Genomic DNA, 18,914 nt, shown 5'->3' with positions numbered 1-18,914 from the left:
CTTCCTGGAAACCTATAAACTACCAAGACTGAAACAGGAAGAAATTGATTTTTTAAACAGGCCAATTAATTATGAAGAGATTGAGTCAGTGATAAACAACCTTCCAAATAACAAAACTCCAGGCCCGGACGGTTTTCCTGGGGAATTCTACCAAACATTCAGAGAAGAAATAATACCTATTCTCCCAAAGCTATTTCAAAAAATATAAACAGAAGGAAAGCTACCAAACTCATTCTATGAGGCCAATATTACCTTGATCCCCCCACCCGGCACAGACCCCACCAAACAGGAGACTTACAGACCAATTTCCCTAATGAATATGGACGCCAAAATCCTCAACAATATCCTGGCTAATAGAATCCAACATAACATTAAAGGATTATCCGTCATGACCAAGTGGGATTCATCCCTGGGAAGAGGTCTAGAAGGGATATTTAAACAAATTGTGGCTGAAAACTTCCCTAATCTAGCAAGGGAAACAAACATTCGTGTCCAAGAGGCAGAGAGGACCCCTCCCAAGCTCAACCACGACAAATTTCTCACGTACCAAGGCAAAAGCATCAGAATTACGTCAGACCTGTCTACACAGACCTGGAATGAGAGAAAGGGTTGGGGGAGCATATTTAAAGCTCTTTCAGAGAAAAACATGCAGCCAAGGATCCTTTATCCAGCAAGGCTGTCATTCAGAATTGATGGAGAAATAAAGACATTTCAGAATCGCCAGTCATTAACCAATTTTGTAACCATGAAACCAGCCCTACAGGAGATATTACGGGGGGTTCTATAAAAGTAAAAAGGCCCCAAGAGTGATACAGAACAGAAAGTCACAGCCAATACAAACAAAGACTTTACTGGCAACATGGCATCATTAAAATCATATCTCTCAGTACTCAGTCTCAATGTGAATGGCTTAAATGCTCCCATAAACGCCACAGGGTTGCAGATTGGATAAAAAGAAATGACCCATCCATTTGCTGTCTACAAGAGACTCATTTCGAACCCAAAGATGCATTCAGACTGAGAGTAAGGGGATGGAGTACCATCTTTCACGCAAATGGACCTCAAAAGAAAGCTGGGGTAGCAATTCTCATATCAGATAAATTGGATTTTAAACTACAGACTATAGTTAGAGATGCAGAAGGGCACTATATTATTCTTAAAGGAAGTATTCAACAAGTGGATATGACAATTATAAATATATATGCCCCCAACAGGGGAGCAGCAAGATACACAAGCCAACTCTTAACCAGAATAAAGAGACATATAAATAAAAATACATTAATAGTAGGGGACCTCAACACTCCACTATCAGAAATAGACATAACACCCTGGCAAAAACTAAGCAAAGAATCAAAGGCTTTGAATGCCATACTTGACGAGTTGGACCTCATAGATATATATAGAACACTACACCCCAGAACCAAAGAATACTCATTCTATTCTAATGCCCATGGAACATTCTCAAGAATAGACCATGTTCTGGGACACAAAACAGGTCTGAACCGATACCAAAAGACTGAAATTATCTCCTGCAAAATATCTCAGACCACAACGCTCCAAAATTGGAACTCAACCACAAGGAAAAATTTGGAAGAAACTCAAACACTTGGGAGACTAAGAACCATCCTGCTCAGGAATGACTCGATAAACCAGGAAATCAAAAATCAATTTAAACAATTTATGGAGACCAACGAGAATGAAAAACACAACGGTCCAAAACCTATGGGGGATACTGCAAAGGCAGAGTCTAAGGGAAATACATATGCCATCCAAGCCTACTCAAAAAGAATAGAAAATCTAAAAATGCAGTTTTATATTCTCACCTCAAGAGCTGAACAGCAACAGAGGGACTTGAGCCTAATGAGGCAGAGGAAGCAGTTGACCAAGATTAGAGCAGAAATCAATGAATTAGAAAACCAGAAGTACAGTAGAGAGATCACAGGGACTAGAAGCTGGTTCTTTTGAGAGAATCAATAAAATTGACAAACCACTGGCAAGACTTATCCAAAGAATAGAGAAGGACCCAAATTAGTAAAATTATGAATGAAAAAAGGAGAGGTCACGCGACCAAAAACTCTAATGAAATTGGAAGGATTATTAGAAACTTTATCAACATCTATGTCCAATAAATTAAGTAACCTTGGAAGAGATGGAGGCCTTCTGGAAACCTATAAACTACCAAGACTGGAAACAGGAAGAAATGGATTTTTAAACAGGCCAATTATGTGAAGACATTGAGTCAGTGATAAACAACCTTCAAATAACAAAACTCCAGGCCGGACGGTTTTCCTGGGGAATTTCTACCAAACATTCAAAGAAGAAATAATACCTATTCTCCTAAAGCTATTTCAAAAAATAGAAACAGAAGGAAAGCTACCAAACTCATTCTATGAGGCCAATATTACCTTGATCCCCAAACCAGGCAAAGACCCCACCAAAAAGGAGAATTACAGACCAATTTCCCTAATGAATATGGACGCCAAAATCCTCAACAATATCCTGGCTAATAGAATCCAACATAACATTAAAGGATTATCCGTCATGACCAAGTGGGATTCATCCCTGGGATGCAAGCGTGGTTCAACATTCGCAAATCAATCAGCGTGATACATCATATCAACAAGAAAAGACTCAGGAACCATAGGATCCTCTCAATTGATGCAGAAAAAGCATTTGACAAAATACAGCATCTTTTCCTGATTAAAACCCTTCAGAGTGTAGGAATAGAGGGTACATTCCTCAATCTCATAAAAGCCATCTATGAAAAGCCTACAGCAAATATTATTCTCAATGGGGAAAAGCTGGAAGCCTTTCCCTTAAGATCAGGACTCGACAAGGATGCCCACTCTCGCCACTATTATTCAACATAGTACTAGAAGTCCTTGCAACAGCAATCAGACAACAAAAAGGGATAAAAGGTATCCAAATCGGCAAAGAAGTCAAAATGTCTCTCTTCACAGATGACGTGATACTCTATATGGAAAACCCAAAAGAATCCACTCCCAAACTATTAGAAGTTATAGAGCAGTTCAGTAATGTGGCGGGATACAAAAATCAATGCTCAGAATCAGTTGCATTTCTATACACGAATAATGAGACTGAAGAAAAGAAATTAGGGAATCCATCCCATTTACAATAGCACCAAAAACCATACGTTACCTTGGAATTCACTTAACCAGAGACGTAAAGGACTTATATTATAGAAAGTATAAATCACTCTTGAAAGACATTGAGGAAGACACAAAAAGATGGAAAAATATTCCATGCTCATGGATCGGAAGAATTAACATAGTTAAAATGTCCATGCTACCCAGAGCAATCTACACTTTCAATGCTATCCCGACCAAAATACCGATGACATTTTTTCAAAGAACTGGAATAGTCCTTAAATTTGTATGGAACCAGAAAAGGCCCCGAATCGCCAAGGAATTGTTGAAAAGGAAAAACAAAGCTGGGGGCATCACAATGCCGGATTTCGAGCTGCACTACAAAGCTGTGATCACAAAGACAGCATGGTACTGGCACCAAAATAGACACATAGACCAATGGAACAGAATAGAGAACCCAGAAATGGACCCTCGGCTCTTTGGGCAACTAATCTTTGATAAAGCAGGAAAAAACATCTGGTGGAAAAAAGACAGTCTCTTCAATAAATGGTGCTGGAAAAATTGGACAGCTACATGCAAGAATGAAACTTGACCACTCTCTCACACTGTACACAAAAATAAACTCCAAATGGATGAAAGACCTCGATGTGAGACAGGAATCCATCAAAATCCTAGAGGAGAACATAGGCAGCAACCTCTATGACATCGGCCAAAGCAACCTTTTTCATGACACATCTCCAAAGGCAAGAGAAACAAAAGCTAAATTGAACTTGTGGGGCTTCATCAAGATAAAAAGCTTCTGCACAGCCAAGGAAACAGTCAAAAGAACTAAGAGGCAGGCCACGGAATGGGAGAATATATTTGCAAATGATGCTACAGATAAAAGACTGGTATGCAAGATCTACAAAGAACTTCTCAAACTCAATACACAAGAAACAAACAAATCATAAAATGGGCAGAAGATATGAACAGACACTTTTCCAATGATGACATACAAATGGTTAACAGACACATGAAAAAAAATGTTCAAAATTACTAGCCATCAGGGAAATTCAAATCAAAACCACACTAAGATACCACCTTATGCCAGTTAGAATGGCAAAAATTGACAAGGCAAGAAACAACAATTGCTGGAGAGGATGTGGAGAAAGGGGATCCCTCCTCCATTGTTGGTGGGAATGCAAGTTGGTACAGCCACTCTGGAACACAGTGTGGAGGTCCCTTAAAAAAGTTAAAAATTGAGCTACCCTATGACCCAGCCATTGCACTACTGGGTGTTTACCCCAAAGATACAGACATAGTGAAGAGAAGGGCTATATGCACCCCAATGTTCATAGCAGCATTGTCCACAATAGCCAAATCGTGGAAGGAACCGAGATGCCCTTCAACAGATGACTGGATTAAGAAGTTGTGGTCCATATATACAATGGAATATTACTCAGCCATCAGAAAGAATGAGTTCTCAACATTTGCTGCAACATGGACGGCACTGGAGGAGATAATGCTAAGTGAAATAAGTCAAGCAGAGAAAGACAATTATCATATGATTTCTCTCATCTATGGAACATAAGAACTGGGAAGATCGGTAGGGGAAGAAAGGGATAAAGAAAGGGGGGGGTGATCAGAAGGGGGAATGAAGCATGAGAGACTATGGACTCTGGGAAACAAACTGAGGGCTTCAGAGGGGAGAGGGGTGGGGGAATGGGATAGACCGGTGATGGGTAGTAAGGAGGGCACGTATTGCATGGTGCAGTGGGTGTTCTACGCAACTAATGAATCATCGAACTTTACATCAGAAAGCGGGGATGGTGACTAACATAATAAAAAAACATTAAAAAAACAAAAAAGCAGTAATTACCAAATTTGTTAGTTTGTAAATAAGGTAAAATCTAATCCCAGATGATACCTATTGAAGTATGACAGAGACCGAGTGTTCCCAACATTGAACAATTCTCCGAAAAGTCACTTTTTCAACACTTGGAAAAAAAATCCTTTCAGACCAGTCCTTAAAATAGCACGCAGTGGGAAACAGTGTTTATGGACAGGCTTTCTTCTAAATCCTAAGAGATTTTAATTTTTTTCTCTTACTACTAAAATCATACCAATTAAGTCTGTTCTTAAAGCAGAAATACTTTCTGATATGAATGAAAACATTTTTCTACATCTTTTTAAAAGTGTAAAAAAAAAAAGTCCACTTTGCAAATCTTTTTAATACCTAAAAGGCAAATTTTAATTAAAAAAAAAAAAAAGAAAAAAAGGAAAGGAAAGAAAGAAAATCACTGTTTTCAGTTCTTTGTGACTCACTCCCCAGAGGGCAAGTCTCACCTGCTCCAGCTGGGTAGCAAAGGCGATGGTCACCGACAGAACGAAGGAGTCGGTGCAATAGTCCACTGGTCCGATCTGATGGTAGCCTCCCTCCTCATTCAGCACGGCCACGATGTCCTTGGGATCCAGTCCAGACAGGCCGGCAGGTACTTTACGGGGGAAACCACAATTCAACTACATTAGAGTTTGCCGTAAACCACTCTAAGATTCTGAAAGCTGGTTATGCTTTGTATTTTGCTTGGCAGTTCTCACGGATATAGTCAGTACCTCAGTAAGGTTTCCTGTGAATTTTTTTTTTAAACACACTCTCCCAAGAAACCTTACTTAACCACCATTTTCTAAGTCAAAATACGGTTAACATTTTAAAACTGAATAAACCGCGGAGAAGAGGCATCATGGGTCTGCCGAAGGAAGTGAATCTAAACTGGGAACTGAAACATCAGCCCCGTGCAGCTAAGAAGGGAGAGGTGAAGGAACGGAATAAGGGAGGAGACAGAGAACAGTGTTCCAGGCAGAAGGAACTGCACTAGGAGCACGGGGCGGGGGAGGGGGGCGTGGTGTGCGGGCTCCTGGCTGAGGACTGACCCGCAGGAAGACGGAGCGGAGCCCCAACACCTGGCCTTCCTGCGCGCCACGCTCAAACACTGAGGTAGTTTTCCAAGAACAGGAGGAAAGCATGAAACAATTTGGGGACGTGATAAAATGCACACGTCAGATATACACAACCCTCAGCAGTAAGCAACCCTCTCCAGATTCCTATTTTGCAGCCTGAGAAATTATACGTTTGGCTTGAAAAGTTTAAAACCAAACATTTCCCTAAGCAGCTGCTGAAAGGGCAGCTCAGACTCTGATGGGGGGCGAGGGGGAGGGGCAGCACGCGGGGGTAACCCCGAAGAAATGAGCTTACTGCAGCACTGGCTAAACAGAGCTCAACAGTTCCGCAGACAGACACTCCAGTAACAGACCAAGGTTCCGATCCCAATTCAGCCATTTACCAGTTTTACGGGGAAACTATAGGATTTCCTTTTGTTCCCATTTTTGTTCTGCAAAGCTTTTATAATGTTTAGAAGATCAAATTAAATAATGAAAGTAAAGCCCTTACACAGCATCTATCACTTTAATAAAGACAGCCATAAAATAGTAAGGTCAGCAGAGCTCAGAAGTGTAAAGAGTGTAACTATGACAGGTCTCCTGGTGTCAGCGAGTTACAGGTATGGAAAGGGACAACAATTAGGATAAACCTTATGTAAGACTGGAGGGAACGAAGGTGTCAATGTGAATGTACACAGTTCGCTAAACGTATGGATAAACACGGATATAAAGGTATATATGTAACTGTGGCTGGTGCGTGTATATATATCCATGTTCGTGGGTGTGTGTGTGTGTGTGTGTGTGTGTGTGTGTGTACATACACGAACCTACTCCCTCAGTTTTTTCACTGGAAGGCCCTGGGAGCAGAACACCCCAAGAGCAACTGGCATACCCTGCACCTGGACCTTGACTCCTAAACAGCTTTCTTTGCTAAAAGGAAGCAGGGTTCCCTAAACAAACAGCTGAATCCAGGGCTGAGATAGGAAAGAACATCAGCCTGTACCATCTTCCTACACCAGAAACCAAGAAAAAGCTCAAAGAATTATATGGAGACGGGCGAAAGTTGAAAACAGATACACACTACATGTTAATCAAGTAACCAAAATGAGTATCACCGTATCCTCAGCAATGGGACAAACCAAAATTTTATGCCACCTGCAAAGATGAGAGGAGAGCAGGGCATCACTTCTGTGACATTCACGCCGGAGATGTACCACCTCAATCTGCCATCGGACGAGCCAAAGCAGTGCAGGGGGACAGGTTCACCCGAACACTGAGACTCAGTCACAGGACTACAGAAAGGTTCCCCTCTCCCAACACCTTACCCCTGTGTTACTAAAGGCCCATTTCTGTTTAGCTAGTGTATCGTGTCCACCTTTCAACAAAAAATTACAAGGCATACCAAAACACAAAATAAACCAAACAAAAATCTAAGCTTCTATCTCAGGAAAACAGAAAACAGCAGCAAATTTTTGCAAATTAAATTCAAAGCCAGCAGAGGGAGAGAAACAATAAAAACTGGAGCTTAAATCAATGATATGGAAATCAATGAAGAAAACCAAAGAAACCAAAAGCTGGCTCTCCAAAAACATCGATCACACCATTAAGCATTTAGTCAATGTTGCTAAGAGAAAAGGAGAGAAAACACAAATTATCAATAACAAAAGAAGGGACATCACTACAGATTCCACTGACATTAAAAGGATACTGAAGGAAAACTAGGAGAACAACTTTACACGCAAAAATTTGATAACCTCCACGAAATGGACCAATTGCCTTGAAAGACAAAGTCTGCCCAAACTCACACAATCTGAATAGGCCTGTATCTTCTAATGAAATTGAATCAATAACTTTACAAAACAGAAAGCACCAGACCCTGATGACTTCATTGGTGAATTCTAGCAAACATTCAAGGAAGATATACCAATTCTCTCTCATCTTTCTCAGACGATAGAAGCAGAGGTAATAATTCCTAACTCTAAGAGGCCAGCATTACCCTGATGTCAAAAACCAGACCAAGACATTACAAAATAGAAAACAACAGACCACTATCTCTTATTAACATACATGCACAGATTCTCAACAAAATATTAGTCGACTGAATCCAACTATGCATGAAAAGAACTACGTACCACAACCAAATGCCACTTTGCTCAGGTACGCAAGGCTGCTTCAACCCTGGAAAATGTTACTATGATCCGTCAGATCAACAGGCTAAAGAAAAACCACATGACGGCATCGAAAGATGCAGAAAAAGCATGTGACAAAATCCAACACTCAGTAATGATAAAACACCCTAAGCCAACTACAAGTAGAGAGAAACTTCCTCAACTTGACGAAGAACATCCATAAAAACCCTACAGGAACACGGCAAGGAGATCCCCTTTCATCAGTGTTTCTAAGTATCATATTCCAGGTCCCGGCTAATGGGGGAAGATAAACAAAGGAAACAAAGGCGTGCCGAGCCAGAATAAAGACACAAAACGGTCTTTGTTGGCAGATGATGCAAAATACATTCCTAGCAGAATCATATCTGTAAATACAACAGACACCAAACTGATGATTGCCGGGGAGGGCACACTGAATGAGGGACAGTGGGAGGTACGGGCTTCCGGTCACGGAACGAGTCAGTCACAGGGACGAAAGGTACAGCGCAGGGATGGTACTGTGACACCCTTGTATGGGGACAGAGGGGCTCTACGCTTGTGAGCACAGCGTAAGGAACAGACTTGTCAAACCTCTGTGTTGTACACTTGAAACTAATAGGACATTGATGTCAACTATGCTACAATTAAAAAACAAAAACCAGCGTTTGCCAGAGTTAGGTAGGAGGGAGGGAGAAGCAGAGTAGACAATTTTTAGAGCAGTCAAACTCTTCCGTGGGACACTACAATCGCAGGTGTGTCATTACACATTCGTCTAAACTTACACACTGTAATACAAACACCAAAAGTAAATCCTAGTATCAACTATGGACTTTGGGTGATCGTGAGTTGTTAACGTCGGTTCATCAGTTTTACCAAGTGTCCCCTCTGGTGAGGGATGTTGATGGTGGGGAGGCTCTGTGGCCAGGGAGATGGGGGTATGCAGCAACAATCTGTACTTCACACTCGATTTCGCTGTGAACCTCAAAAGGCTCTAAAAAATAAAGTTTATTTAAAAAAAAAAAAAAAAAAAGGAAGGTGTTGTTAATAGGTGAGGGAAGAGAGAACAGCCGAAGTTTCTGGCTTTCCTGCACTCACTCTAGGAAGAAGATTTTCCTAAGTATCAATTTTTAAGAAAACAAAATTCTGCTTTCCTCTGTTATATACCAAATAAAGAAAAGAACATCTTGCTTTATTTCTCGGTTTTGTAAACAAGAGCTTAGAGCAGCAAGTGCTGCGTGTTTAATAATCGCACGTGTGTCTGATGCGCTTGAGTAAAATCGGTTCACGGTCCTATGTGTGTTTGCCTATCACGCAGTAGCTCACCGTTCCTCAAGTCCCAGTCCACAGTGACAACTTTTCAGACAATGTCCTTAGAGATGATGCACAAACCTTTTCCATCTCGAGGGGGGGCTCCTTTGGCTTTAAAACTATCCACTGGGGCCTTTGTGTCTGTTTCCAAAGCAATGCTTATCTGTATCTCAGCCTTGAACTTGGTGTATTTATTACTCAACAGCTGGTACCATTTTGGAGCCTGGAGAGTAAAACAAAGCAAAACCACCTCAATAATTAATACGAATCGACGACAGCGGGCAACATTCTGGAAGGTTCCAAATATATTTCCTGTAGTTTCTGAGTACTTTCTCTGCTTTTAAAATATTTTTCACATTTTCTGCCAAAGAATGTAATCCTACTTAGGAACCTAACTGAACTTCCTCTTGGAAAAAATAAGTTTAGACTACCCATTTTCCATTTCCCTAACCCCTCATTTTTTCATTTTTTCTGGTATACCTTTGCTGCGGGCCCCCATTTCTCCTTTGTTCCGCATGTATCCAATGAGGGAAAAGGAAAGCTAGCGCTAACAAAAACACTAACAAAACACAAAAGCGGAGAGACCTGGTGTCGAGTTCTGGGTAATGAACCACACAGCTGACTAAAATATAAAGGCTTTCTCACAGAATCAAGCATTCTAAATTACCTCACCACCCTCCCACAGTAATTGTGAGAAATTCTGGTAACCAAGCCAGCCTGCCCTATCATGGCCCAGGACCCCGTGTTTCACTCCTGCGGGGTCACCACGGCAATTCACGGACACAGTGTTCTTACTCTGAGCGCTATTCCATAAAGCCACGCAAACCGGTGCTTATACAGATTAAAAACCAAAAGCTGCTGTTTTGTATCCAGCTACGCGTGGTAAGTAAAGTAGGACGAACTAGGCCCTAGCCTTTAAATAAACCCACATCCAAGGTTTTGTTTTGTATTTTTAAAGGAAAAACTCAGAGTCCCTTGCTGTATTTTTTATGATAGATATTTTAAGTATGAGCCTGAGAAAGAGTTTCAGCGACTCAGAAAATTTTTGATTTTTCCATTACCTAACCTAGAAAAACAAATCTGGGTTTTTCTGTGTTTACGTTCATTTATGGAGAATCAATTTATTTTGAACTTCTTATATTCTACTCACCAATTCAAATACTTCTGCAAATAAACAGGAGAGAAAAAGCAAGACAACATCTGGCTTTCCTAAAACTCTTAAGTTCTGAGACATATCTCCTTATCTCTGATAGAGATAAAAAAAACAATTATGATGACAAAGGGTCTATAGGCTTGGGGGCGGGGCCTGGGCGGGGGAGGGGGGCAATGTCAAGAGCATTCCCAGGCAGGACGTCCTCCCAGGGATCCTACCCCTAGGACAATTCACCTTGTCTGTAACCTAAGCCGCCGCACAGGAGTCTTGCTCCAGTTGTAGTAAAACTAGTTAAGGGCAACATCAGGGGCACAACCATGGTTATGGGGCTAAAACTCAAGAAAGAAAACCTTTTTCAGAACCTGGGCACAGAGAGCTGAGGAGTACCCAAGGAGGGAGGAGAGGCAGATTCTCTTTTAAAAAACATTTTTTAAAATTTCAGTTTCTTTTGAAGGATTCCAAATTTGGGCTAAGCTAACGGGCTCATTTCTATATCATGACTACCAGCAGCGAAAATGCTGGTAAATAGATTCATTTTTCTGCACAGAATCCTACTTTAGGGTTCCAATCAGGAATAAAGGACTTCAAAAAACAAGTGGTTTTTTTCCACTTTCTTCTCTTAAGAGAGTTGTGACAAAACAAAGTTATTAACAAAAATTGGAAGTGAGCATTTCCAAAGTCAGTAACATAAAATAAGGTTAGAAGAGATTATAAAAAGATGGAAGAGACATTTTCAGTAACAGAAAACACTGACCTAGGAATCAAGACCCTGAATTCTTTTTCCTTCTTTCTGTGTGTGTGTGTGTGTGTGTGTGTGCATGCGCGCATGTGCAAGTTTGTGGGAGGCGAGCATACTGTTTTGGTCATCGAAGCGCAGTGCGGTAAGTTCACTTGCTCTGCTACAGGAGGAAAGCAAGGAGCGGGACGCAGAGAAACCCATCGGAAGGCTACTACCACAGCCAAGTTAAGAAAGGACAGTGGCTTAGGCTGCGAGGGCGGTGGCGAGAATACAGAACAGCAGCTGGATCAGGAAGGGGCAGCTGGAGGCCCGACACCAACTGGGAAGGGGGGGCTATGGAGGCTGAAGAGGGAGGCGAGGAGGAAGACTCCTGGACTTCCAGCCTGCATGCTTGGAAGGGACTGAAACCTAAGAACTGCCATGCTGCCTCAAACCCCACCCACCCCACAACCTTTCAGGTCCAGTATTCCGTGTCCTTTCCATCAATCTGGTATCTACTAAAAATCGTCAACTAACAGAATCAGTAACAAAACATCAAGAGGCTAGTACCTGCTTTGTTTCCTGAGCAGTTCTTAAGTCTAGAACAATGTAACCTATAGTCTCCTTGGCTGAAGATACAGGATCCAAGGCAAAACACTGCAGTTTGATAGGAGTTCGTTGCAACCTGTAAGGTAACAATTTACATTACGGATAAAGTAGCTTCTGCTTAGTATTTCCTGATGTTCTGTTAGCTTTGAAAAAGCTGCCCACCACTATCAAAACAATTATAATTTCGTTGGATAACCAAAAACTATCCTATATTTTCTGAAAACTTCTTCCACTGACACCAACTATTAATTATGCCTATTTATCTTTATACCAAGTAATATTCAAAGCCCGTCAAAAATCTTGGTCTCTCATCTGAGAAGCTATGCTGTAGGGCAGTGTTTTTCAAGCTTCTATAATATAAAGACCTCTTTTAAAGTAAAAAACTACAATGAATCCTCAAAATTGATTTCAAAATGTTTTCCTTATACTGTCACACAAACATAAAACTACAAATATATAAGCTAAAGCTCTTTTTGTCACTAAAATAATGAAATTAACTTAGGAATTAATTACCATAAACATCACAAACTATTCCAGAAGTCACTGAAAACAAAATTCTGATCTTCTCTAAGAATTTTTACTTTGTAATTTTATTTGCTCTAGTCCTAAGTCACAGCAATGAATGATTTTGTTTCCCCAAATAAAAGTATTTTCAATGCTTTTTAAAATACAAGTATCTGTACTCTTGCCGGTTTCTAGTTATCGGAGTTCATGAAATAAGATGTTCTAACTTTAAGCCTGTTTTATGTACTGATCCAAGTGTTTTCATGTCTAAAATTAAGTATAAAATGAATAAGAAAGAGTCCCCTATGTAATTACTATAAACGTTATCTCTATATATCCTTGGCAAGCCAGGCCAAGTAGATAGTAAATGAAGTAATAGAAATTACATAAACTCCAACCCTTATTTCATAGTGGGTAAGCATCATTATAGCCCTTCTAGAATATATCTATTCCCTTCTAGAATATCTATTCTCTCAGAAAAAGCTAGGTGTAGTGGTTACAAATGTAGGCTCCAGAGCTCGAGTGGCTAAACTCTACTGCTATCCAGCTCACTGATTTACAACAAGTTACTTCCCTTCTTAGGCCTCAGTTTTCTCACCTGTAACGGGGGAAATCCAACCACCTGCTTCATAGGGTTGATCCAATGCTCAAATCAATTACTACTGCCAAGTACTTTGAAAAACTCCTGGCACATAAGAAAACCACTAAACGAACATTATCATCATTGTTACTATAATTTAATAAGATAAATTTCTTCATCTCTAGGAGCCTAAAAAACAGAGCAGAACCAACTGAAAATAAGAGTCACCTGTGCTGATGGAGGGCTTTCCGGTCGATCTCCCAGGCTAACTCGGTAGCAAATTCTGGCTGGTCAGTGTGGTCCACAGGGTCAGTAGCCAACTGTTCTCCATCAAACTTTGCTTCTACCACAAGCATATGCTTTGGACGCTTGGGGAAATGGCGACCTGGAATAAAAGAGCATACAGGTTAATCACAAGTATACAAAAATCAAATAGGATCTTTTAGCACGTGGTTTAAAAACTGACCTGCGTCAGGCTGACGTATATATTCCACTACCTACTAACACAGACTCATGGTCCTCGGGAAAGGGATCAAACTGAAGGCTTCAAGTTGTAGATTAGTGCTTCTCAAAGGTTAACGTGCAAGACTCATCTGGGACGCTGTTAAAGTATAGATTCTGGTTCACTAGGTCTAGGGTGGGCCTGAGAGGCTGCATTCATTACCCACGTGATGTCAATGCTGTTGTCCTCGATTCACCCTTTGAGCAGCAATGATCTCAGTGACGTTTAGAATTAAACAAAAACATGGTTCCACCAATATTAGCTATTACTATATCAGCTGTTAATACAGAGCAGTGAAGTCATCCAGAGAGTCGGGAAACAATCAAATTAGCAAAAGCCAATCAACCTGCATCTTAATTTTCCTGTTTACACAGTTGAGAACACTCAGCAAATCAGCCGGAGAAAAGCAGACACGTGTTTTCATTCATTCACTCAAATCTCAAGGCCAATTCTGTAAATTATCAGATTTGGTACTGCCTGACTCCACTCCTTCACTGTTTACTGAAGGCAGAGCAGAGCCAGGTATTAACCATGTCAAATGATGGGATGCAAAGAGTCAAACAGAGTACTTGCCCTCAAGGCATGGAGGGTCTAGTGAAAAGAGACAAACTGAAGACGCTGCGAACAGGAAGCTGAAGAACTAAAGAACAAGGATCTTACAGTCAACCTGTTTACAGGTCTGGTGAGGGGCATTTTGAGGAGACGAGCGTTGACCCCTGTTAAGTAAATACATGCCAGCTGCTACTCACCCTGGAACAAGCTACACGTAAGGAAGGGCTCAGAAAGATCTCGATTGCCAGCCTGTGACTTTCTACCTGAAGCTCTCATCTGCAACTCCCCACTTAGGAGTCCTAGCACAGAGGGCACGGCTCTCGAAATAGGCAATCACAGAGGCCTTTCTCTGGTCATCATTTTGAGCCGCTCTAAAAGATCACCAGCTTCCCCCAATTAAGTTCATCAATGTCAAAAAACAAAAAAACAACCTTTATTGTCAGCCACGTTACCCTAAGTTCCAACTGGCCTGAGACCAGAGAATATGCGTTAGAACGAACAGGTGCCTGCCTCATTCCAAAGACAATACTCTGAGAACAGAAACCTCATCTTTTTCACCCTTGGAATCCAGCACACAGCCCCAGTTTTAGTCATGGAAGAAATCTCATCCTTTTCTTTTGAATAAAGGGCATTTCTAGAGGTGCAGTCAAGAACCTGCAGGTAGCTCGATAGAAGTAAAGAGCTCGGAACACAGGAACATATGGCAGGAGAAGAGATCAAGCTGAAAAGGTAGGTAAGTGGTCTCTCGTAAAGGGCCATGAATCCTGTTCTAAAAAGTATAGACATTATCCTTTAGGACACCGAAGGATTTGAAGACAATTGGATCTGCATTTCAAAAGATGACCCTAGATAGTACTGTGAGCAGAAGTTCCCTGAGAAGGAAAACCAAACCATTCGTGAAACACACTACTGAAAAGATAACCACAATAGATTGGGTCCATAACGAGGGCTGCAAAGCAGGGTGCTCAGAGCGGAAAAATTCTCATTTAGAAGTTTCCGTGGTGCCCCCAGTATTATTTTAAAAATAAACCCAACAAAACTCAGTTTGGAAGGTGGGGTTGGAGAAGGAACCCAGGAAGATGAGGATACTCAGGTTCTGGGCTTAAGGCAACAGCATGGCTACGATGAATGGAAACAAACAAAACGAGACACTTTGCAGGGAGGTCCCCACTCCAGCGGTAGCTATGTGTGTGGCAACACCTAACTGACATCCCTGAATCCAGGTCCCCTCCCTGCACACCACTACGAAACTGGCAAATAATGCTCTCCTACTTAGGAATACGGGCTGCCTCCCTCTTTTTCCTCCAAGCTCTATCCACTCCAGCTACACAAGCTTATTTTACCAGAATATTCCTCAACGTTCACGTCCCTTGACCCCGGGCATCTTGCAGGCTTCTTCACCATTCCATCCACCATACTTACTCCATCACTGGCCTGGGTTATCTAACCGCCAGCAAGGACTTTCTTCCATCCTTACTTACCACTCACAGCCCTTAAGCCATCATCCCCACTCACCCCCAAAACCTATGTTTACGGCCCACGTCCAGTGTTTTTAATATTATAAAGCATTCCGCCATACCGTGTCCTGCAGATGAATCGGATCTCCCCAAGAAGGGAGTGAATTCAGGTTCCCTTCCCTGCACATCCCTGAAGGGAAAGAGTGCCTTCTATGTCGGTTTGCTGCTATGCTACAGGGAGCAAGTACCAAGTCCAAAAGCTTTTATTAACCAAATTATAAGGGGATTTCAATCCTCGGGCTTTAAACAATCAGTAATATACCAGTTAAAAATGACCCAACACTTTACAGCTTCTGCTCAGTTTTGTTCCAAAACTCATTACAACTCATTCCCTCTCATCCCCCAAACAGTGCCAAGCCTCCACAAAGGATCTCCCCTAGGTGGTTAAAAAAAAAAAAAAAGAAAGAAAAAAGGAAAAAAAAAAGCCAGCCATTCCTCTGGCCCACTCAAGATGACTGTTGTCACGTTAGTCATAACCTATCTTCACTCTACCTACCAATTCCTATGCCCCCCACTTTCTGCCACCTACTCTCCAACCACCCTGAATTTAAGCAATTGCAGACAATGCCCTGCTTTTCCATACCTTAAGTGCTCTCTGCTCTTCAAAGCCCTCCCTTCCTTTTTTCCCCTAGACACAAACCTCATTATCCCTTAGGACCCAAATCAATGTCACCTCCGCTGAGAAATCGTCCTGAGAGCTTGCCTTTCCTTCTTCCGAACCCTGATGAATTACACACATTCTCCATGCTATACCCTGAGCTTTTAGGACTAGGGCTGTTCTACCCTTCCATTCCCAGGACAGTGCCTGCCACTCAAAGAGCCTCCAATAGACAAATGTCATTTATTCAACCTACCGGACTTCAAGGCACGTACAACAGACCGTCTTGACAACTCTAGTCCTCTAAGTCCCCTATCAAGACTCGCAAAGGGAATGGCCCCCCGCAATACTGCAGAAAACCTGTATTCGACTCACAAATGGTATCACCAGGAGGCCGCTGAACAGAACGTGCTTTGCAGGCCCACACAACTCACAGATAAAAGTCATCAACATGCTGCTTCTGATGGAAATCGTCTTTCCTACATTCTCTGGGGCTCTGGCTACTCACGCTAAATACCACCTATCCCTGATAGCTCTCATGCTCCCTTAGAGGTGTTTAAACTCACGGCCTCACAGACCTAACAGACTCACAGCTGTGAACGAGACCTGGGGGAGCGCAAAAGCAAAGATGACAAAGTTCTTAAGGTTAACCAAGCCTCGGTCGCACGCCGCTCTGTTAAAACTCAGCCAGCAGCAGTTGCAAAAGCCAGCCCCCGGCCGCTCACCTTCTAGGATGGACACGACGATGAGCAGTTGGTCGGACTTGGAGACCATGGTCGCGGTGGGCGGCCCGCAGGCGGGGTCTGCTTGGGGGAAGAGGGACCCGGGTGAGACGCGGCAGGCCCGCGACCACCAGCAGGGCTCCCGGCGGAGCTCCCACCGCCCGCCCACGGCTCCCGACGCCGGGACCCCGCTCCGCGGCCCGGGCCTGCCCCCTCCTGCAGCGCGCCGGGCTCCCCGGCCCCGGGCCGCCAGCCCAGCCCTAGCCTGCCCCGACTCAAGGCAACGGCAAAGGCCGCTCGGCCTGTCTGCAGGGAGAGGTGAGCCCGCCGCCAGAGGACCTTTTGCCGCCTGCGTTGCCGCTTTTTCAAACGCCCGGGCAGCTGCAGCGGCAGCCGCGGCGCCCCGCTTCCGCCTAGCAACCAGGCCCGCAGGCCCAGTGCCGGGGGAAAGCTGGAGGACAAAGGGTGATAGAGACCAGGGCAGTCGCGGATAGAACGCCCCTCCGCCCGCTTCGCCTCCTGCCCTTTTATGCTATGTTCCAGAGCTCTAGGGAGACTAGTCCACTGCCTCACAGCGCCCCCTGCTAGCCGGACGGGGGAAGGCAGGCACGTTGGCGGGGCCCGACTGCGCAGGCGCACTCCTGCCGCGAACGCTTCCGGCAGCGCCACTACGAGGAGTGTGAATGTGGTGTGTTCTCTGCTTTTTCACCCGCAAACAAGACCTGGGAAATACAGCAATGGAGATGGAGAACACGCACGCTCACACACACACACACACACACACCCACAGCTCCGTTCAGATCCCCAGCGTCACGACTGCTTAAAAATGAAATCACAGAATGATTTAATAACGATTTAAGTCTGAACTGAAAAATGCCTAGCTAGGAGTCGCGCCGCCCCGCAAACGTTCACGTTTTTGAAAACAAGTAGCGTCAATACGGTAATTACTGTAACTGCTGGCGGTGACGTAAACTCTCCGAGAATTTCCTGTACTTTAGAAATTACCCTGAAATAAAAACATTGTCACGTGGGCAGGGAAATTAAAAGTATAGGTTCTCCGGCCCCCTCTGACAACTGGGTAACTAATTAGCGCAATCAAGACCGAAATTAAGGCATCCCCCCTCCCGACCTTCAGGCTTTATTTTAGGAAAGATTAGAAATCCTTTGGAGGTTATCTGGCTTGAAAGTGGATTTCGGGCGGGGTGGGGGTGGGGAGGGGTGAACGAGAAGGAAAAAACAATCCCCACCCCACCCCCATTCGTGCCAAAAGGAAAGGAGAAGGATGTGCACATGGGGTTAGACGACTCCTAAGACCCTTTCCGTCCCCTTCGGAGTTCCCGGAAATGAGGCATTATGCAATATAAAACCAAAGTAATGATCTACTTCGGGTTCACCGTTGAACAATGCATTCTTATGTGTAAGATGTCAAACAGACACAAAAGTAGATAGAATAATACAGTGAAACACCAAGTACCCAAAACACGGCTTCAACAATTATCAATTGATGACCAATCTTCATCTGCTCCGTTAATTTGGAGGAAGTCCCTGACATCGTATCAATTCATCTCTGTCAACATGTACCTCTAAAACATAAAACATCTTGATATATTACTTAACCTCAATTGCATTATTTTACCTAAAAAATTAAAAATAATTCCTTAAAACCTTAAGTGTACATTGTTCAAATTTCCCTGATTGTCTAATAATTATTTTTCAGTTGTTTTCATTCAAATCAGGATCCAAAGTGGTTCCAAAACAGTGTATTTGGTTGATGTCTTTCATATCTTTTCAAGTAGAGGTACTCACTTTCACTTTTTGTTCCCCTTAAAACTCTTCATTAAAGAAATTGGTCATGTACCCTGTGGATTTTACCAGTCTAAATGCTGTTGATACAAGACCAATGTCATTATTTAACATATCACCTGTTGAACAGTCTAATGAAGAGGTCCACATTGACAATACTCGAGACCCACAAAAGGAT

The 18,914-nt window shown here is 42.8% G+C and overlaps 1 protein-coding gene across 3 annotated transcripts in view; it reads right to left on the bottom strand.

Annotated features, from left to right (window-relative positions):
- Positions 1-17,441, bottom strand: part of CEP120 (centrosomal protein 120) — a 73,011-nt gene extending 55,570 nt beyond the window's left edge. The window contains exons 1-6 of one of the 3 annotated variants that reach the window (XM_040622537.1): positions 17,273-17,441; positions 16,937-17,014; positions 13,271-13,427; positions 11,920-12,034; positions 9,560-9,701; positions 5,433-5,581 (exon numbers count right to left, since the gene is read on the bottom strand). In XM_040622537.1, the coding sequence (XP_040478471.1) occupies positions 5,433-5,581; positions 9,560-9,701; positions 11,920-12,034; positions 13,271-13,427; positions 16,937-16,985 (612 nt within the window). In that variant the 5' untranslated portion in view covers positions 16,986-17,014; positions 17,273-17,441. The remainder of the gene's footprint in view (positions 1-5,432; positions 5,582-9,559; positions 9,702-11,919; positions 12,035-13,270; positions 13,428-16,936; positions 17,015-17,272) is intronic. The other 2 variants (XM_040622536.1, XM_040622535.1) reach the window with 2 other exon arrangements.
- Between the last annotated feature and the right edge of the window lie 1,473 nt (positions 17,442-18,914).

This window comes from Ursus maritimus, unplaced genomic scaffold, assembly GCF_017311325.1.
Source record: "Ursus maritimus isolate PB19 unplaced genomic scaffold, ASM1731132v1 scaffold_5, whole genome shotgun sequence".
Classification (NCBI taxonomy): Eukaryota; Metazoa; Chordata; class Mammalia; order Carnivora; family Ursidae; genus Ursus; species Ursus maritimus.
The sequence above is the reverse complement of the archived record's forward strand: the minus strand, read 5'-3'. Positions and strand labels throughout refer to the sequence as shown.